The following is a 22,026-nucleotide window of genomic DNA, read 5'->3' as shown; positions in this document are numbered from 1 at the left end:
TGCATGGGGTATCTTAGTTCATCGTGACAAGTTGTTACACATGTTTTCACCCACTCCCACACTCATTTTAATGAAGGATACCAGACCTGAAAGTTTCATGTCGCTTGTAAGTACTGTCCAAGAAATCATGAATAGTTGTTGTTTAAGAAAAGAAAGAAATCATGAAACGTCATGAAATGGGGGCTGGATTAATTTTTACTATGTGTCCCCAGACAAATAATCACCACATTAGACACTTACTTAAGGGCTTGCGCTCCTGGTCGCTGTGATATTTTAGTGCTTAGATCAATTATCTGGATTTTAAGTGTGTCTGGAACATTTCTGTCTTCTTTAATTGTAAATGAAGTGCTTAACAGTTTCAGGGACAGCACATGGGCAACATACTACACGGGAGATAAAAGCATTAAAGAAAGTTAGCCACACATCCTACTGTGGACAATACTATTAATGGCTGTTTAATACAGGATACATGTAGCAATGTAAAACATTAAGGCTGCACTAGTATGAGAAGGAACCTTTTATATATCTGTCACTCCAAAAATTCTCCAATAGCTGGACAAACTAAGATATAGGAAGGCTTTATGACTATAGCCCTACATTAATCTTCCCAATGGACAGAGGTGGGGGTGGTGTCAGGATAGCACTGGCCTGCCCCTACCAAGGTGTCGTCACCTGCAGTAGGATTCTACATTTGCGGAGGGGCCTATAAGCATAGCACCCAATGCACATCAACATGAGCCTTGCTACCGGTGCACTTCAGAATCAAGGTATACGACTAGAATGGCTCTAGCCTACGTGCGCTGCTGTTGCCCAGGGCAGGGAGAGGCTATACGTAGGCTACAAACTACTTTAAGAGCTGGTGAAGGTCCAGTAAGTTTAGCTAGCAATCCTGGGAGTGCAGAGCCTCAATTTTCACCCACTGTGGAAAAATCTTAAAAGAACGGAGAAAATAACTACCACACATACGTACAGAGAAACTGTTCGCACATAACGGCAGCATTCGGTGGTGAATTGTAGGTCAATTATCCCATGATTTGCAGGGTCGTGCAGTGCGCACAGGCCACTTCTGTTTTCTGTGAACAACCTCGAATTGGCATGATCAGAGGCTGTCAGCATGACATGCAACCCCAGTCCGATCAGCTGTTTAGCGGCTAAACAACCCAGCAGTTAACCTAACAACAAACCACGCATTAACTGCTAGGATGTTTAGCCCCTAAACAACCCATCGTTCCAAGTTCGCACATCATGCTCACAACTTCGCACTCACAACCTCCCCGACTGGAGGTTGTTCACAGAAACTGGAAGTGGCTCGCGGGCAGTATGTGTCCTCATGAATCATGGGTTACATAACCTATGATTTGCTGCTCTGACATGCAAACCAGGTCAAACTCTGATATATTTCTATTAAAAGATGTAAATACCTTCTTGGGTAACATAAGATTGTGAGAACTGTCACTATAACCAATGGCAGTGAAAAGCTTCGCCTTCTCTTCTGGTGTCATGAGGTCATCGATAGCTGAATAAATTGTTCAAGGTATCGTCAGTAGCATTCATATCACATTCCTGTAAACTTTACAGCATTTTTGCATCACTCTCAGTATTTGAGGAAGAGATCCTACTTAAATTCAATAGAAGCTGTCAATTATTTCACAGAACGATACAAAGAGCGGACTTCCCTTTTCCAATTCACTAGTGGTGAACTTTGATAACATTTATGACTGAATTACATCATAATGAAGATCTCAAATTTAAGGAGAGTATAATAGCCACTATACTTATGAATACAAACATCAGTGCTGTCCATAGAATCTCAGAAATAAAACTTCAGTTAACTAGGCAGCTAGGGTTCCAGTTCCTTTTAGGGCTAAACCTACTTTCAGGAACAGATAATTCTTCTTCATCTTCTTTTTTCTTAGATTCCTTTTTACCCCACAGTCCACTAAACCATCCACCACCTTTTTTCTCCCCTTCAGCAGATTTCTTCCTCAAGAGCTTCTGTCCTGACCTTATAACCTAAAAACCAGAAAGTCAGGGAAATACACAGAAATGATTATTAGAGATACTGTAGCTTCACCATGTAACAGAGGAATCACTTCTAAGGAAACACTTTAAAATGAATGATATTCAACTGAGTTTTAATATAATACACAAACAAAACAGGTACAGAGGCTAGCAGTGTTCCAAGGCAACTTACACATATAGTATTTTAAACCCTGCACCAGTGTCCAGTTCAAGAATCTTCATCTGCACAATTCCTGGAAAATGAATATTCTTGAACGACAGACTGGATGCTACTGCAGGGTTTGAAGTACTACATGTGTGAGTTCTCATCCTTCCAAGTTATTAAATTTTATAAGGTTGCCTTGCTGCTCTTGATATTTTTTGCAGAGGAGAGATATGTGTTATTCATAATGGGCAGTGGCCAATAGATACCTACAAAAATAATGAAGATGTACCCACATCTTAATGCAGCAATGTTAGGTGAGTTGATAGGAGCTAGTTTCAGCTTTTGCCTAAAAGCTACCTGAAGTACTACAGAAATGCAATGCTATTTTAGCCAGAAACCACAGTGGGACAGAAAATAGTCTGTACGCCATGTAGAGTGACAGATCAACTGTACGCAATCCAGCTCTCTGAAAAGCAATTAATTGAGCAAAGATGTACTTGATTTCTGGCCAAGTCAAATGATGGTGCATCTCAGCGTTTCATTTCTTGATCGTGATGCTGCAACCACCATTGCAAATTTCGAAAATTGTATTTTTTTTTTTTCTTGTTATGTGAACCACCTTATGAGGGCAATGTCAGAAAAGGGAGCCTATAAATAAGCATATTAATTAATTAATTAATTAATTAATTAAAAGAAACTATCATTCAAGCCAGGTTGTTGGCAAGGAACATAAAGCCTGTCTAAACCAGATAAATTGTGATATAAATATTTGTTGCTTTTAGATCTTGGTTTTGCTGACACGGTAAGCTGCCCTGGAAACATTCCTACTGAAGGGTAGCACACACTTTTCTAAAACAAATATACAAATAAAAAAACTGACGGAAGAATTATGCATAAGAGTTGCTTAACTTCTAGAAGTCCAAAGCACTTCAACATTTTACAGGTCCATGTTTATGAAATGAACATGGAAAAAATAGAACGTACCTCAGTTTGTGCTTGTTGCCTTGCTAAAACAATATTGAAAACATCTAGAGCTTTTTCTAAGTCCTGTGGAGCAAATGCATAAAAACAACTTTAACATAGCTTCTAAGTCGCCTATAAAGATTTATTACAGTAAATCGCATCAGTTGGTGTATATACGTGTCAGTCATCCTTCTTCAAAGGACGTCACCTGCATGGTAAGTCACATCAACTAGGTTGATCCATTGGGGCCAGCTTTTTACTGTTTCATAGTAAACAGTCTTTGCAATTCTTACTCAAGGCCATGCATAGTGTTTAGTGATTTTATCAGGGAGTTTCATGGTGTTAAGAATTTTCTTTTGTCATAGGGCCTATGCTCTCTTGCTATAAACATGGCAAACCATTACGTTATCACTTTATGTTTTGCATTTATATGCCGCTAATATTACATTACAGTTTACTCAGTCTCACTGCCACAAACAAGCCAGTTCTCCTTGTGTTGGTCTATACTAGAAAACATTCCTATAAAATGTGTTCACAAGACCATCTTGCATCTTCATGAAAAATTTTATTCCACTGAGAAAACAGACTGAAAATCCAGTATTATGCTATCTATGGAACTGTTTATTCTTGTATGAAATGTAATGCCAGGAATGGTTACAAGACCAGCTTTCACATTCCATTTCAAACACACACTCCTTCCAGAATCACACCAAGTACCTTCATTTGTTTCTGAGTTTCTTCTGATACTTTGGACTGGGTCAGCTTACTTTTATAAATATTTTTGTAACTTTTTAGAAGCTGCCTGTGACGTCTTATGTTACTCCATGACCACATGCGAGTGTACCGTCTGATATGAACCTCAAGAATACTGTTTCCTGCGTATTTCCACCTGAAAGAAAGAAAGAAAGATTATCTTTTTCCTACTCCACTTAGTGCAAGTGAGAAATAAATCAGAAGCTGTTTGAACCTGCAATAATAATCTAACACAGGGATGAGCAAAAGATTTGCGGTAGATGGGCCAGGGGTTCTAAGTCCCAATGGTTTAACAGCAGCAGCAACTAAAAAACTTTATCTAAGCTGGGCTCCTGAGACAAAGAAAACTTAGGGGAAAACCAGAACTGGATGTGTGAGTGGGAAAAAGCTGCAAACTCAATTCCAGTACTGAAAGTCAAATTCCCAGGCTGAGCATGTGCTCAGAGACACCCCGCTCCTTAATTCTAAGGTTGCAACCATGATCTCATTTCCTAGGGTCTTACATCCAAGTAAACATGCATAGGATTGCACTGCAAGTGTATGGCTCTGTCCCTCTCTCCCCACCACTATTTTGAGCCTGCATCCTACCAATCTCATCACAAAATACACTGTATCTTTGTTGGCAGGCACTCACTAACCTGGTTCACATATAATGTTAAACCATGATTTATTTAGCCAAGTTTGGTTGCCAAACCACAGTTTGTCTGTCAGATGATCAAACAAACCATGGTTTGTTTTGTCGATCCCAGGATTGTTTCCTTCCTCCTTCGTCCGCTCCCTCCATATATCTCAAATGCCTTTGCAGTGCTGTAGTACTGGCACGTAGGGCGCATTCACACATAAATTATTAACCCATGATTTGCTGCGGTGTGTGCTGCTGCCAGTTTGAACATGCAACTTTTGATCAGCCAAATCAGAGGTTTTTTTGTGACATGTGAACTAGGACACTATGAATTAATTATGGGTTAAACAACCCACAATTAACCTGCAATTACTTCTTAAGTTAACTGTTGGCTGTTTAACCCATGATTAACCCCTAGTATCCAGGTTCACATGTCACAAAATAACCTCCGATTGGAGGATGCATGTCCAAAATGGTGCCAGCACACAATCTCAGCAAATCATGGGTTAATTAACTCACGATTTGCTGCCATTATGTGCAAACCAGGTTGTAGAGTGGCTGTTATTTTTACCACTCTTTTCCACCACCTCTGTAGCCTGTTGAAACAACCTATGAACAACCTACAGTTCTGGGTTCACATGTAACAACCACCCATAGTTTAAAGAATCCAAAGTTCACAACCCAACAACAAACCATGGGTTCTCTTTCTGGGTTGTTCGTGGTTAACAAACCATGATTTGTTATCACAGGTGTGTTTGCACAACATGACAACCCAGAATTCAATAATCCATACCATAGGCTAGCGTTACGTGTGAACCCAGCCACAGTGTATACAGGATCTCTGTTTGACCAACCACATAAAACATACCTTGGATACGTTGTCAACTAGTACTCCTCATAACTGGAGACAGCTATTTACAGTACTAAAGCAACACTGTTAGCAGATTTAAAATAATGCAGAATAGGTTTCCAACTTACCATTGTTTGGCATTCTTATGTAGTGGTACTTCTGGTCGGTACTTTCTGTATGGGACATTTCGAACCATGTAGTCTATGGACTCCAGAAGGTCAATCATACTAAGGTACTGAACAAATGAAGTGGGAGAAGGTAACTTAACCACCCAATAATCACAGTATTTCAAGCATTAACTAAGAAAGTAAATATTGCCCTGCTAGGGTCAGAGAAAAGGTTTATTTCATTTAACACTCTGCCACCGGTAGCAGCCACACAGATGTCCCTTTCCATACAAACTCAATTCAAACTGTATACTGAGTACATTAAAACTTCTTCAAAACGTATCACTAATCAACACTGAAACACAAAATAGGCCAATCCTCAAACTAATTGCCAAAAATACATTCCATATGACAAAATACTCAGGAAAACAGTAGCCTCCCAAAATAGGAAAACATTCAAACTGAAAGTACTTGTCCTCATACAGATTCTTCCAGGATAGCTTACCAAATTTACAGTGTGAGCAAGGAACTGGAACCAGCCCAATGCAGGTGACTAAAGTTAATGGCAGAAACCCAAAACGAGATCATGAAGCTGCAAACCAACCTACCTGAGGCTTGGTCAGTTCAACAGCAATGTTCTGGACTTCCATGCTCCAATCAATCTTGGGTGTCTGAAGTTCTATTTCCGCATGAGGGTTAATGTAGAGCTTTGCAGAGGCTGACACTGGCTTAAATACTTAAAAGAAAAGCAAGCCCTGGGTTTACAACCAGCTGGACAGAGTCACTGTCAAACCCAAGAGCTCAAATTTAAAATGCAGTACATATAAACATACTTATTGGCCTGGTTCACACATAAGACTAACCCATACACAGTTGAATTCTGGATTGTTGTGACATGCGAACCCAGCCATGCTAACAAACCATGGGCAGTTAACTACGAACAACCCAGAAAGGGGGGGGGGGAATCAGCCTCCCTGCATGCAAGTACTACAGTGTCACAAAGGCATTTGGGATACAGGGAGGGAGCAGACGAAGGAGGTGGGAAACAAACAATCTAAAGTTTGAGAAAGCAACCATGCTTTGTTCAAATGCCTGCCAGACAAACCCTGGGTAGGGCAACAAACCACAGTTAACCATGAGTCAAATAAACTATGGGTTAGCGTTATGTGCTAACTAGGTAATTGTGAGGGGAGGAAGGAACTAGCTCAGAGGTGGCATGGCCAACGTGAACTTGCCAACTGAGACCATCCTCAACCTCCTGCCAGCTACTTCTGAGATACCAGGGGCAGCAAGAGAACCTCTACTAGCCTGAACCTCTCTTTGTAATACATGCCCCTGTGCTGCTAGACCCTGTCCACTCCATACCCACTCTTTCCTCCCTCTGGCAAACCTCAGCCTATGCTTAAGGCTCCTAGCCCTGTCCCATTCTCATGAGACTTTGAAGAAGCATTTTGTTGTTTATTCGCTCAGTCGCCTCCGACTCTTCGTGACCTCATGGACAGCCCGCGCCAGAGCTTCCTGTCGGCTGTCGCCACCCCCAGCTCCCCCAAGGTCGAGTCCGTCCCCTCCAGAATATCACCCATCCACCTTGCCCTTGGTCGGCCCCTCTTCCTTTGGCCTTCCGCTTTCCCTAGCATTACAAGCCAGAAATATCATTACAACACAGCACACAAGGACCAGCACCATGGCAGCTGGGCTGCTCTCTTGCCACTCTGTCCACCCAGACACCTGTCCCGTCTGTGGGCTAGCCCACACCACCAGCAGAGCCAACATTTGGGCATCCGTGCACTCCCAGTTCTGACCATCACACTTACTATACTGATAATTTCGAAGCTCTTGGCTGATAGAAGGGACTCCTTTTTTCAACCGCTCCTGTAAATGGCCAAAAATACATTGATAAATAATCTCAAGCACATTAATTACAATTGTAGTGGGGGGTTCATTTTGGTGAAGCTCAGTTCTGAGCATCTCATTACTTTTTAAAAAGATGTATGCATGTGTATAGCTTGCAGATAAGAACCAAGCCAGAAGCTTTTTTTGCTAAGATACAAGCACATATTACAGCTTCAGAATTACACTTCCATATAACCCCTAAAGATGCAAGTCTAAGAGGCATTCCTGTGTGTTTCATAGCATTATAAGAAAATAATCCTGACGAATCCGACTTGTGAACAATTATATCCTGATTAGTCTTAAGTATTAACACACACCTAGGTGCTTCTAGGTGCAGTACATAAAATAAAGTAGACACCGTTGCTGTATGAAGGCTTACGGTCTAAATCACAAACAAAAACAGGGGAAGTAAACCAAAAATAGGAGCTAAACCGGGATGAAGGAGAGAGCAGGTAAAACTGTGGCCTGGTTTGCACATAATGTGAATCCACTGTGTGTTTGTTGAATTCCAGGCTGTCATGAGGTGTGAACATAGCCTCACTAACAAACCATGGTTTGTCAAACACGAACAACTGAGAAAGGGAACCCATGATTTGTTGTTGGGTTGTGAACTCTGGGGTGTTTAAACCATGGGTGATCATTACCCAGAAACGTGGGTTGTGGTTGTTCATGGGTTGTTTCGCCAGGCCACAGAGGAGCCAGGCAAAAGTGGTCAAAAAGTCCTAGCTGCTCTGCATGCCGGTATTACAGCGCCACAAAGACATCTGGGATAGAGGGAGGGAGTTGGCGAAGGAGAAAGGAAACAAACAACTCAAGGATTGAGAAAACAAGCCACAGTTTGTTTGATCATCTGCCAGACAAACCCTAGTTAGGCAACAAACCATGGATTAAATAAACCACTGGTCAGCATTATGTGCAAAGCAAGCCATGTTTCATTTTTAAAAGTGTGTCAGAGAGTGTAAAGGCGACTTAGCTGCAAATAAACGTTATTAAAACATAGCACAAGTATGATAAACCAATCTAAACATCACATGGTTTTCCCCACTTTCCACCCTCGACAAGGAAACATTTCAACATTAGTACTGCAGTACTAAAAAATAAAGTGACAGATGCTCTTTTCCAATAAGGAAGCACAACACAATATTAAGCCAAACTATTCTTTCAACCAGGAAAAAATGGCCATAAATTTGCTACCCTGTTGCTTCTAATAATACAATAAAAGGGAGAAGTTATTTGCATCATGTTATTTGTATTGCAGTTTAATTTCTGTGTCATAACTGTGTTGTTAAAATTTTCTTGGAAATGAGGATATTACCTATTCAAAAACCAATTTCTAAAACAAACGTACACTTTTGTTGCTTAGAAACACTAGAATGGTTACACAGACAGACTCTTTTGATTAAGGAATGGCACGCAATCATAAATCAAAATGATAAACCATGAACACTTCTGCTTGCTGCTTGATAAGAACATTTACCACTGAATTCCCAACATCCTGTTTAGAAAGTAGGATCTAGTGACATTGACTTAAGCAGAGGTACGCAACCTTTTGGAGCTGTGGGCACATTTGGCAATTTGAGAAACTGTCCTGGGCACCACCACAAAATGGCTGCCATCAGAAGCATGGTAAAGACAAGTGACCTGCCCAAAAGATAGAGTACAAAGCAGGCGTGGGTCTGAAACCCAACACACTAAACAACTCCTTTGAACCTAAGGTTTTCAGCACCAAACAAAAACATTTTCACAGCAATCCCTGCTAAGAAAATGTGTTAATTTTCTTTCTTTTTATTTATTTGTTTGTTTTAAGTGAGGGGGGAGGACACCTTGGCAAACAGCAAGAAAGGTTTCTGGGGGCGCTTTGGTGCCCACAGGCACCATGCTGTCTATCCCTGGATTAGGGGATAATTTATGCCCATTCATACAGGAAGAACAATAAGACTATACTGGAAACTGTAATCATGCAGTTGTTGCAAACACTTCTGCTGCTCATTTGCACCAATTCTGAGAACTGATTACTTTGTCTATCTTTCAAATGTTTATGTTACAGAGGCCTAGACGGCACTGTCTCTCCAGGCTCTAGAAGTAGTTGGCACTAGACGTTGCCCTTCTAGTTAAGGCATTGGGTTGCCTGCTCAAATATCACTTACAGAGCTGTTTTGAAATATTGTGAACAACAGATACCTTTGCCTAAAATAAATTCTGAACAATCTGAAGGGGAGCTAACGAGGGAAGTTTGCAAGCTCAGCAATTTCCTCTGCCTTGCTGAAAACAATTCAGATGAATATTCAGACATTCCCAGTTTGGTGGGAAAAGGAATTGCCGGTTCTTTCCCACCCGTCACCCAGGACAGATCTATCCTTTCTGGGTCTATCTCATTCCCTTTCACTGGTACAGTTACACTCTCTGTATTTTAGTGTCCTCAATATCCTTTATGCTTCTCCGCGGTTCCTCTAGTCCTTCAAGCCATCATTCGGAAGAGAAGAAATGAGCAACAGTGAGCCTTAGGGTCATACACTCCCTCCTGGCACAAGGGAAGTTCAGAAGCTTCCGCTTCTCAGCAAATCAGTTTGCTATGCCATCTGACTGTAGTAAACTATGTTTTGCTCAAACCATACTTTGCCCACAAGCCAAGATCACTCTGAGACGTTTTGCTTTTGCTTGCTAATATGCTGAGTTGATTATGGTTATTTTGTGCTGCTGCTTTAATGCTTCCCAGATTTTGTTTGTTTTTACTGATACATTTTTGTCTTTCTTTTCTTTTTTACTGTCTGATTGAATTCTATATTTTGTATCAGTGTATCGTACACCATTTTCAGAAGCCTTTGAGGGCAGAAAAGCAGCCTGTACGTTTAAATGTACACAATCCTCAAGGAATTGCAAGTGAAAAAAGGAAAGACATTTCCATGTTCACTTCAACCACTCCCATGCTGCCTCCCAGCTTCCCCCATTCCCATTCACCATTTTCCTCATCCCACAACACCACCAGCAGGCTCAAAGCTCACCTTCCACCAAAGTCCACTTTCCTCCCTATTCACCTTGAGCTTCGGCTGAACAAGAACAATGGATAGAATCCAACTAAAGTCCAACTTAGACTAGACCCATTGCCATTAATGGGACTTAAGTTAGTCATGACTACTTAATCCCATTCATTTCAATGGATCTACTCTAAGTAGAACTTCAGTTGGATTCTACCCATTGTGTCCAGCCATTGAAAGCTCCCAGCATCTTCCAGTTACTCTTATGAACTTAAGCACAGCAAGACCACCAGTCCAACTTACCCAGTGCTCTCTACCCTGACAGACAGCTGCTCACCAGGATCTCAGACAGAGCTATTCCCAACCAAGCTGCCTGAGATCCAGATTTCTTTAAAAAGGAGGAGCCAGAAGCTGAAACCAGGACTTTCTGCATGCAAAGCATGTGGTCTTCCACTGAATTACACTCCCTCCCCATAAAACACTGGAGCACTCCAGCGCTTCTAGCAGAAGAATGCAACAGGCTCACAGATGTGAACTGAAAACAAAACTGCCAAAATCATAATGCCTTTGTAAAAATCTATGGGTGCGACTTGGAATATTGTACTCTTGGAATACTGTGTACAGTTCTGATCATCACACATGCAGTGATTCACAATGCATGAACAGACTCAGGTCAGTGTCGCCTGTTGCACACTATTCCCCGTGGTGGCAGTGTGCGGGTAGACTTGAATGGTGCTGGAAAGAGCGGACAGCTGAGCCCTGCATACCACCCACATCCCCCCTGTTATCTCCAATCTGTAATCGGATATAACAGAGGCAATTCCTCCAGGGAGTGGGGCTGGGAAGCCAAGTCTCCCCCCGCCCCCCGAGGAATCCAGGGAGACTCCACAGGCCGGATGGGGGACCTCTGTGGGCTGGAGGTTCCCCACCCCTGAGTTATAAGATCTTAGAGCTAGGGAAGACCTCGGCTTAAGGTTTTGGAAAACCACTACCAGCCCGACGATATTCGGCAAGGTAATCCAGTGGTCTGATTCGGTATAAGTTCACTTCAAATTAGCCTAAATAAATTTTCAAACTTCAGCCAGGTGGGATACATCATCATAATTAGAAGTTACCTAATATTTATAGCAATACAATCACAAGAAAAATAGCATTAACAGTGCACTGAATATAAGCAAGAACCACCTGTTGGTCATTAAATGTGTTAGCTTATTTTCAGGTAATCACATTATTGAATAAACCTTACAACATAACCTGCTTAAGAGATAAGGGAGGTTTGTCAAACAAGGCCACCGCTTCTGGGGGGGGGGGGGAGCACATGCTCTTATTTTTGCTGAGTATATTTCAATTGCTAAAGTACAGAATGAGCTGATTCAACATCAAGGTGTTTTGGGTTGTTTCTGTGTTTTATTAACTCCACAAAGATGTCAAAATTTAGCAGATATTTAATAACCACCCGCCAAAGAGACAACATATAATTGCTTCTGGGGTAACTAACCATCGAAAAATAGCTTGCTTATTGAAATTCCTGTTACGTTTATTATGGGATATGTGCTCCCATTAAAACGCCCTTAAACTCTGCCTCTTTCTGGGGGCAGCAATCATGCTTCTCATTCTGCTTCTGCCCACTAGTTTTAGGCAGAAAGGGGCTTTGATGATGCTCCAGTGCCCAAAGGGAAACATCTCCCCAGATGCCTGCTTGCTCCTCTCAATTCTTACACCAGTGGCTTCTCATCCATGTCAGCAATGAGACAACAACATGTGTTTTGCATGTACAGAAAGTATACTAATGCTTAATTTACCAGTATTTGTTCCCGGGAAGCGTGATAAAACATTTCACTATCCACATTCCAGTAGGCGCTGAGAGAATCAAGCCGCAAAAACTGAAATAACAGAAACATCACATTAGCTCCTGCAAAATCTCGCTGCCCAAATGTGAACACTGCAGCTTTAAAGTTAGGGAGCAATTTGGGCCAGGACTCTAACATTCTTGGAGTTCATGGAGAAGGCAAACCGTATGCTAGAAATTACAATGAATTCAGTGTGACAACCATTCACTAGGTACTGTGCAGGTGTTATCCTACCTTGCAAAGAATACAGCAGAAGTAAAGACAGTAGAAAGAAAGGTAACAATGAAAGTAGGAATAGAAGGCTTCCACATAACCAATAGGGTGGATTATGGCTTTGTCATACATGGAGTAGACCCATTGAAATCACTGGGACTTATGTTATTCATGAGTAATTTAAGTCCTTTTAATTTCAATGGGTCTACTCCAAATTAGTCTGGCTCTAAACTAATGCCTATGGAGGCTAGAACAGGATGGAAAGATAACTATCGAGACAGCAAAATTTCTCTGTCACCAGGTAGCATTTGCTCTTACCACATGGTAAGACTTAAGGATCAGAAGACTGCCTGAACTGCCACAGTTTCAGAGGCTTCTGCTTTGGTCACCTACTCCAGCAAGCACCAGATCCCTTCAGACAGGCTAGTTCCATTACAATGCCAGTGTGTGGTGACTGCAAGAGCCACTGAGCAATAAGGGGGAAATTGTAATCCAAATTCACATACAGATGGTAGTTAGTTATATTCGAGTTCATGGCACAGCCACAGCCAAGCCAGATTACAACACACCCTACTTACAGAGGGATGCAAATGATCAGACCATGGATGGACGGATTAAAAAACAGTAACATTAGTTTACCCTTAAATGAAATACTAAAATTAAAACGGGCACCAAATGGAATTTCAGCATAGTACATACAACACGAATACACTTTTTCATACAGTGCATAGTTGACCAGTACAACTGGTTGACCGGCATAACCAGTTTTTGTTTTACTTTTTACATAAAGTTGGGGTAACTCCATGGAGGCTATAAATCTTGAAAGATACAGAGGAGGGGACTTGGGACACATGCCCCAATCCTTAGGATGTGCCCTGAAGGAGGTGAAAGCATTTTAATACTTATTAAACTTGCCCAAGGGGGCCTTTGAGCTTGCCTGCCTTGCACAGCAGTGCATGTCATATAAAAAAAACTGCTTTTGAAACCGCAGGGGCTTTCAAAAACAGACTGTGATATTTGGGGGATGGGGGAAGGGAATATACTGTTCAAAGGCAGGTAATCAAAATTCCCATTAAGGCCTGCCCAAGCCTTCAGGCTTAACTAAAATAGCTCTTTGATTCCTGGCCATTGAAGTTATAATTCTCTTGCACATGCTTTTTTATAGTACCTTTATGGACTGTTGTCAAAATCAAACTTCTGCTCCTGAACCTTGCATTAGTGACTTTGATCATACCTTGTATATGATCTTTGCAGCCTCATTTAAAATGCAGGGAGTCCAGTTTTCATTAGTAGTCTGGAAATGGAAAGAAGTTAAAATTCAGTCATTTGCTTTTTATTTCAAACTTTTTCATTGTTATACCCATTTGGATGCCAGCTGAATACTGGCAAACGTAATTCGCACTTGGCATTTTTCATGCTTGAAAAGGGCAAAGTCTCATGACTAAAAATGTCATGTGGCATAACCCAACTGATTTCCCACATTTAGATGAAACAGCAACTTTGAAGTATCCACTTTTTAAGATCAACCAAGTAATGTAAATTACAAAAGACTTCCAGTAAAAGAACTGCTCTATTAGCTAAGCCAAAAGGCCCCCTGGGGGAAAGTTAACACCAAGCTAAGGCACTATGGGTAGAATCCAGAGGGCATCAGGTAGTTTGGAGGCCCTATAAGGCATAGGGGACTGCCTCTGAAAGAAAGCATTGCCCCCTCCCCGGTGTGAAAGTACTTTCAAAGTGCATGCAAGCATACAACCTACATATTATGGGAGAAGTAGAGGGTTCTACCCTTAAAGGCACTCTAAAAATCATTTCAAATAAAACAGTAAATAGATACCACAAAATGGTAGTCATTTGCAAAAACCTTGGTTCAGAGCTTAATGCAAGCAGCATAAATTGTGCCAGGAAGAGGTCAGCATTACCAGTAAGCTAAGTTCCCCCAGTGTTATTCCTAAAGAAAGGGGTCGGCTAGGATCTGTGATCTACAAAAGACAGAAGTAGAAAATATTACTGTATGCAATGTTATGTTTAGTACAATTCCTGCATTTGATAGCCTTACTTACAAGTGTCAAAAATTGTGAATAGCATTTTAAATGTGCTTGCAAACAAGCTGAAGTTTGAACTGTTCTATGTACCTTCAGATATTGAGGCAGCTATCAGCTTCTGTAAATCTTGCATCGAGAAGTTGCCAGCCTTTCAGCAAATCTTATTTTATTCTTAGAAATTCTTGTTGCTTTTTCCTACTAACAGTAGAATCCTGTGCATATTTACCCAGCTGGGTTTACCCTGTGCATATTTACCTAGCTGGGTAAGCATAAATATAGGATGGCAGCCTAACTCTTTGATTTTTCATTTTTCTGAGCCACCTGGAGAGCTTTGGCTATGGGGCGGTATAGAAACATAATACATTAAATTATTTTTTCCGCTATACTGCTTTTGCCCCTAACATCTGTGTTGCTATTTGGATACATGGTGATTTTTCTGGAAACTGAAGTATCAGCTTACACCAGCAGCTCCTAAAGCCCTCATCAGAAGATACACTTATCAGAAGTTTAAAACAAAATACAAACCTAAATATTAAATCTATAAGAAAATTTGGGATGAGACTGAAGTGTACCCACATATCTAGAAGTGGAACTAGACTGCAGTATTATATTTATTATGGATATGGATATTTTTCTAATGGTATCGATGTCTTTGAAAGCCTGACTCATGATTATCAACAAACCGAAGTTCATCATTACTCCAGCAACACTTGAAATACGTTACTCTTCCCAATCTGCCAGGGTAGTTTCCTAAAAGTCCACCATAGTTCTACATACATTTCATTACAAGGGAAACCCTTTCATTCTTATGTACAAGATTAGGGCTCGGTCAGCATTCTAAAGTATTCCCACTTTTCACATCCTGGCAGAAGCTACGTAGGAAGCACCATAAAAATAGCAGCGTACATTTACTGGTTGCGGCTTGGCATATGCCACAGCTCATTTGGGCTGTTATGCAAATTCTAGTAATTATGCACACAGAAACATGCCAACTTTGGTTGTGAATTCATGGCAAGTTTTCAGAGTAGTCCTCACCACGTTCCCCATTCTCATGATACAAGGAACCCTTAAGTGCCATTTTCAGCTTTGTGTGATAAATTTGATTTGCCTGCTACAGCTGAATGGCAGTATTTGCAACTGCAACATTTGTCAGAATCTAGATTCGGTCCCACTGCTTTTACAGCCTTGGAGTCCCCTTTGCTATTGGAAACACTTACTGAAGCTGACCAGGTATATTGACCCATGATTCACGTTTATAAATGCTTATTACCAGTGAATATGATACACGGGGTTTTCAGCAGGAATGGAACAGGGAAGTGGAATGTCCTATTTTGGCTAATCGATGGACCACCACTTTGGCATCTGTATCTGATATGTCTATGGACCTCCGATTACGTTTTATTCAACAAAAACTCTTATTTTGGGTCTACTGGACGCCACAATGTCTCTTCAATACAGATTTGTCTAATTCGGCTAATTGCTGGAGGTATAATATAGCTAATGCGTTTTTCATTCATATGCTTTAGAAATGCCCAATTGTTGCCTCCTTTTCGGAGGAAGTCATCATACGAATAAACATTGTATTGGAAAGCTCTTTAACGTTTACTGATACACATGTTCTCTTAAATTATTTACCTGCTTCTTGGAACATAACACACGGTCAGCACTGTGGCAATTCCACATGCACAATATGTATACAGTAAAGGTTTGTATATATGTATGGCGGCTGGTATGTATCTGGAATGATTGACAGGTGAGCGTGAGGCGGGGGTTGGCAGAGTGTGGGCAAGAATGACAGTTTGGCAAGTGGAAGAAAAGAGGGAGTGGCTGAATGAGAATGGAATGTGGTGTGATTGGAGGAGAGCTTGTGCAGAAAAAACGGTGGGGTGACTGCTTCTAGAGAGTCAGATCAGTCTGGGAGTCAGGGAGATTAGGTACAGCTAGAGGAGTCTGAGATGAGGTTGGGAGATAAGAGTGAGAACATCTGGTGAGACAGTCTGTGGGACAGAGAGTGTGTCAGATAGTGTGAGAGCGAGTGTGAGATGTTTTTGAACATAGAACTAAAAGCAAGAGTTATATTGTGTAGATTATAGTGTTGCCTGATTTTAATCATCATCCCTGATATCCTTTCCTCATCCCAACCCAGTTCCTATTTCCAATCCTGTTGTACCAAATAAACCTTCTTTGTTTTCAATTTTAAAAGACATTTTCCTTTTTTGTGATTAGGAAGGGTTTTGTGGAATCATCCCCACCTGCCGGCTGCTTGGTCTGTGCTACCAAAAAGAAAGAAAGCAGCTCTGAAAGGGTTACTGGTGGCAGCAACTGAGAGAATGGTGAAGCATCACAGTACACCAACGGACAGTTGTGGGTGAGAGCCTGAAAGTGGCAGTGTGAGGAGAGACACTGACCAAAGCACCAGACCTGGTGACTAGAAGTAGGATCGTGAGGTGGTCAAAAAAGCCCCCGGTCCTCACAAGCATAAATAGATTCTTTGCACCCTCTTGACTGCTAAAAGACTGGAAGGATAAAAGCTCATCACCTATAATGCAATGGATTTAAGATCTAACAACACTAGCAACATCTGAAAGAGCGGTATATAGCCACCGGTCGTGAAGGGACTTATATTTGGATATTTGGTCTGCTTTTACTGAAGTTGATGTGTAATCTACTCCTTTTTCCTTTTTTGAAGAACGTTGTAACATTTGCAACTGAGGCCTTTAAAGTAAGTAGTTACACCTGTGACTTTAAAAAAAACATTGTTTTTATTTGTTAGTTTTGTTCAAATTCACATTAAAAATTGATTTTTTAAAAAAATGTGAGACGGAGAACACTGCCATAATGAAGATTGTGCCTACTATTTGCACTTCAGTGAGTGAAAATGCAGCTGCCAGGATACTGACTGGAACTCATCAACCCGTTTTATCTTACTTTGTGTGTGTGTGTGGGGGGGGGATATTTGTTGATTTTTGTGAACCACTTTGTTCATATATTTTATAGAAAGGTGGGGTATAAATACTAGAAGTGAATACAATATTAGCTTCTTATTGCTTGACAAAATTAACAGGAATTCCCTCTACTTACGTCATCCTCATACTTGATATGGATGCCTGTGATTTTGACTTGTACATTTTTGATCACCTGTGTTGCAAGCTTTTCGAAAAAAGTATCTTTCTTCTCTTCCTTTGGTTTATCTAAAAAATAATTTGCAAGTCAGTCTCTGTCCAAGACCATACCTTTGAAGTTCATTCATTTCATTTGAGATTCAAACAATCACATTTAAAACCATTTAATAGAATAAAGTTTAATTTATTTATATTTCTTTTTAATTTTAATCTTCTCTAAATGGGCCAATTTGTATTTATTTCTTGAAAACAAAAAAGGAAGGAAGTTGGTAGAAAGTCATTCAGTCACAACCAAAGATTCTGTCCCAGGAAGTAGACAAAGAAGTTGTTGTTTTACACAAACTATATCAAATTTCACACAATATTGATTTCAAGCATCGGTTATGGTCCCCCAATTAGGTTTATTCACCCAGCACTTCAATGCAGTCAGATGATCATCTGATGACTATCTGGTCATCAGATGATCAATGGAGCCAATGACCCAGGGAGGTGGTGGGCTCTCCCACACTGGAGGCATTCAAGACGAGCCTGGATGCGCTGACTTAAATTCCTGCATTGAGGAGGGGCTTGGACTCGATGGCCTTGTAGGCCCCTTCCAACCCTACTATTCTATGATTCTATGGTGATGGTATTCATGTTCCACATACATGCGTGATTCTGAACACCGTCCACCTCTGTATACACAAGACTGGCCTGATTTGGACACAAGCCTAAGCTACAGTTTAGCATTACATGAAAGGCTCATGTGCTTCCCCTTCCCCTCCCCTCCCCGCCCCTCCAGCACAGCTGCAATGAGACCAGAAGTTTTCACTTCTGTTTTTAACTAAACAAACTTCAACGTTATGTTGAACCTGTGGTTCATGAAGCTGGCTTGTTTCTCTAAACTATTTATTTGTTCATTCATTCATTTGCAATATTTATATAATGCCTCACATTTGAAACAAATTCCGAAGCAGTTTACAAAAGAAACAAAAAAGCAAACAAAAACTACATACACAATAATATCATGAGGCTGGTACAAAAATAGCTCATGGCTGAGGGAAAGCCAAGGGAAACAGGTACGTTTTTAATAAGCGCTTAAAACACACCAGTGCTGAGGCCCAATGCACCTCAGAGGGGAGATCATTCCACAGAGCAGGCAGCACCGCAGATGAGGTCCATCTCTGTGTCACCACCAAGCACAAATCTGTAGGCTGTGGCACGGACAACAGGGCCTCCCCTGACGATCGTAGCGGCCTGAGTGGTTGGCGGGGGGAGATGTTTCTTTAGACAACCTAGTCCTGCGTTGTATACTAACACCGTACGCCTAGCTCGGTAGCAGGCTGGCAGCCAGCGTAGATCCTGTAGCACAGGAGTAATATGTGCACGGTAAGGCACGCCACTCAAGAACCTGGCCCCTGTGCTTTGCGCTGGCTGCGGCTTCCAAATCAGCTTAAGGGCAACCCCACATAGAGCACATTACAGTAATCGCATCTCAAGGCTAACAACATGTGGGCCGCAGTGGCCTGGCTATCCCCGTTCAGGTACCAGTGCAGCACCTGCCCGAGCTTGTAGGAGGCGCTCCTCACCACCTGGGCCTCCAATGACAGCCACGGATCCGGAAGCCCCCCCGAACTGTGAGCCTGTTCCTTCAGGGGGAGTGCAACCTCATCCAGAGCTGGTAATTCCCCTAATTCCCAGATATGGGAACCACTCACCCACGGCGCCTCCGCCTTACTGGCATTCAGCTTCAGCTAAACTACACTTAAGACCAAGCACAGTTTTTCCAGGCTTGGGCCAAACACTAAACCACAATTAAAAACTGAAGCAAACGCTTCTCATCTCATCAGGGCTGCGTCAGAGAAGGATGGAGGAAGCGCACGAGCTCAAGACTCCTACAAATAACGATAAACCATAGCTGAGCGGGACTTCCAAACCAGGCCAGTGAGCATTTTGTCCACATGGCCATTTACCCCCTGAGCTAACCAGACATTAGTTAAGATCCTCTAACCAGCTTCAGGCATGTTTCGGCTTCTGATTCAGCCTTGATCCAAGAACACTGATTTAAGTTAAAAGACGATGTTCCCCCTAACTGATGGTAAACATTTGAGAACAATTGTCTGCCTCCAAATCAATGGTCAGCATAAAAAGTAGCATTTGCCAGACTGACCCCTTCACATATTTGTATGAAGATTTCTGTCCTACAGTTTAAGTTGCTCCTTTTGCCCCTATGCTACCAGCTCTACATGAAGGATAATCACACAAGTGTCTTTAGCTTTCATAGGGCTGGGCACGTTAGTCTGTTTTGCAGCAGAGACAAGGAGGGTTGCAGCGCCTTAAAGACCAATAGATTTATCCTGCGAGAGCTTTCATGGACTAGAGTCCACTGCATTTGATGAAGTGGACTCTATTTATTTATTCATTTCATTTCTACACTGCCCAATAGCCAAAGCTCTCTGGGCAGTTCACAAAAATTAAAACCAAAGAGCACACAATAAAACAATACAAAATATATAAAACATTAAAACCACAGCAAACCTCTAGTCCATGGAAGGTCATGCCAGATAAATCTGTTGGTCTTTAAGGTGCTACCACACTTATTCTACTAAGGCTGCTTCAAATGCAAGTCTCCTAACCTAAGACCTTTACGATTTTTGTCAATCATGTTTGAATAGTGGCTGGTTATTTTTATTTCCAAGGGCCTGGTTCGCACATAATGCCAGTTCATGGGGTAAATGAATTGGCAGGGCTGTGCATGAGCCTGCTCATCACTACCACTTTGCTGAAAAACCCAGCGATGCCCCATTCCTGGGTTGCTAGTTGTGATGTCTGAATCTGGCACTCTGGGTTGCTGCGGGTTAATCAACCCAGAGTTTGAACCCATGGTTTGTTTTGGATCAAAACTCTGGGTTGTTCAGCTCTCAACAACCCAGTGTTTTAACTCAACAACAAACCATGGGTTCAAACTCTTGATTGTTTAAACCCTCAACAACCCAAACTGTCAGGTTTGGATGTCATGACTGACAACCAGGAATGGGGCTTTCCTACCTGGTTTAGCAAAGCAGATGCAAAGTGGAAGCAGTGAACACTTGCTTGCTTGTGCTCAGCCCCAACAACCCATGGTTTAAGCAACCCATGGTTTGTTATGTGCAAACCAGGCCTAAGTGTATAACCAGGCTTTTTGCTAAAGCCTTAAGGCAACTAACAATAATATCAATACAAACAAAAATGCTAAAAGAAATGCTAAAGCAATAGATAAAAAAGTAGATGCAAGCAGCCAAGGAGGATCAATATTACTTTCTGTGTGTGAGAGAAGGGGGGGATCAAATGCATAAAAGGAACTAAGTACCATTAAAGCCCACAAGAACAAGACAGATTTTGTCAGACACCTGAAAGGGGACCAGGAAAACATGACTAAGGCATGTGAACATCACTCGAGAAATCTTTCACACAAACCTGGAAGCCTGCGGGAAAATACCTATATTAGGAATGACTCCACATAAGCATCTATTAATATTTAGTCTATATACTATCTTGAGTACCATTCAGAATGGTCAAGAAATTTTAAAATAAAATCTAACCATTCCAAGGTAGGACTGACATGATCTTAACAGCAGATCCTTAAAGACAGGAGGTAGAAGTCTCTCTCACATGTCCCTAATTAAAGCATACAACCAGAAAGCTTCAAACAGAAGCTACATTTTACTACAGAGATAACATGTTGTTGAGTGTTTACAGTGAATACTAAACCAAAGACTATCAAACAAAGCGTTTGTGTGTTTGTTTGTTTGTTTCTATACTGCCCAATAGCCAAAGCTCTCTGGGCGGTTCACAAAAATTGAAACCAAATGGCACACAATAAAACAATTTAAAATATATAGAACATTAAAACCACAATATAACAATACAACCACAATAAAACCTAGCAGCGGTGCAGGAATTTAAAATACAGATTTAAAACAGCAAGCTAAGAGTCTAGAAAGCGAAAATGCTAAAATGCCTGGGAAAATAAAAAGGTCTTCACCTGGTGCCGAAAGGAATGCAATGTAGGTGCCATAAGCTCATGCTCCATCAGGGGAGCAACCTTCTACGTTTTCAGACTTGCAAACCACCTTTAACCCTGACCTGGTCCTTGTTCATCTCTTGCTGTCCTGTTCACTTTTTAAAAACCCGAAGCAAAAAAAAGTAAATAGTGACACTGCTGCTAGTGCAAGCCACTTTAGGCTAGGGTGTGCCCTAACTGTGGGTTCCAGACCACCAGTTGAAGACCAGTCCCGTTCAGGCACCAATACATACATGGCCTCAAGGTGAGCAGCAACTGCCCCTTTCTGATTTCACACCCACACAGATGCATTCCAACTACAATTAACATAAAACCAACTCAGTTTTGATCCAGTAAAGTCAAATTCTCAGTAACTTCCTGTCAGCATAAATAAGGTTGCACATATTACTGCAGATTTGTTGTATCAGTTTATGACAATAAATGCAAC

General features: G+C 41.4%; 1 protein-coding gene across 1 annotated transcript in view; it reads right to left on the bottom strand.

Moving 5' to 3' along the window:
- Window positions 1-22,026, bottom strand: part of VPS13C (vacuolar protein sorting 13 homolog C) — a 133,203-nt gene that overhangs the window by 91,903 nt on the left and 19,274 nt on the right. Inside the window, exons 6-17 of the mRNA XM_084816676.1 lie at window positions 17,517-17,626; window positions 14,313-14,372; window positions 13,628-13,687; window positions 12,133-12,213; window positions 7,277-7,334; window positions 6,071-6,198; window positions 5,484-5,590; window positions 3,848-4,019; window positions 3,152-3,214; window positions 1,875-2,013; window positions 1,422-1,516; window positions 241-383 (exon numbers count right to left, since the gene is read on the bottom strand). Of these exons, the coding sequence (XP_084672802.1) occupies window positions 241-383; window positions 1,422-1,516; window positions 1,875-2,013; window positions 3,152-3,214; window positions 3,848-4,019; window positions 5,484-5,590; window positions 6,071-6,198; window positions 7,277-7,334; window positions 12,133-12,213; window positions 13,628-13,687; window positions 14,313-14,372; window positions 17,517-17,626 (1,216 nt within the window). The remainder of the gene's footprint in view (window positions 1-240; window positions 384-1,421; window positions 1,517-1,874; window positions 2,014-3,151; window positions 3,215-3,847; window positions 4,020-5,483; window positions 5,591-6,070; window positions 6,199-7,276; window positions 7,335-12,132; window positions 12,214-13,627; window positions 13,688-14,312; window positions 14,373-17,516; window positions 17,627-22,026) is intronic.

Source organism: Heloderma suspectum, chromosome 11, assembly GCF_057233095.1.
Source record: "Heloderma suspectum isolate Gila_16-S chromosome 11, 16-S_ref, whole genome shotgun sequence".
Classification (NCBI taxonomy): Eukaryota; Metazoa; Chordata; class Lepidosauria; order Squamata; family Helodermatidae; genus Heloderma; species Heloderma suspectum.
This window is presented reverse-complemented; position numbering and strand designations above follow the sequence as displayed.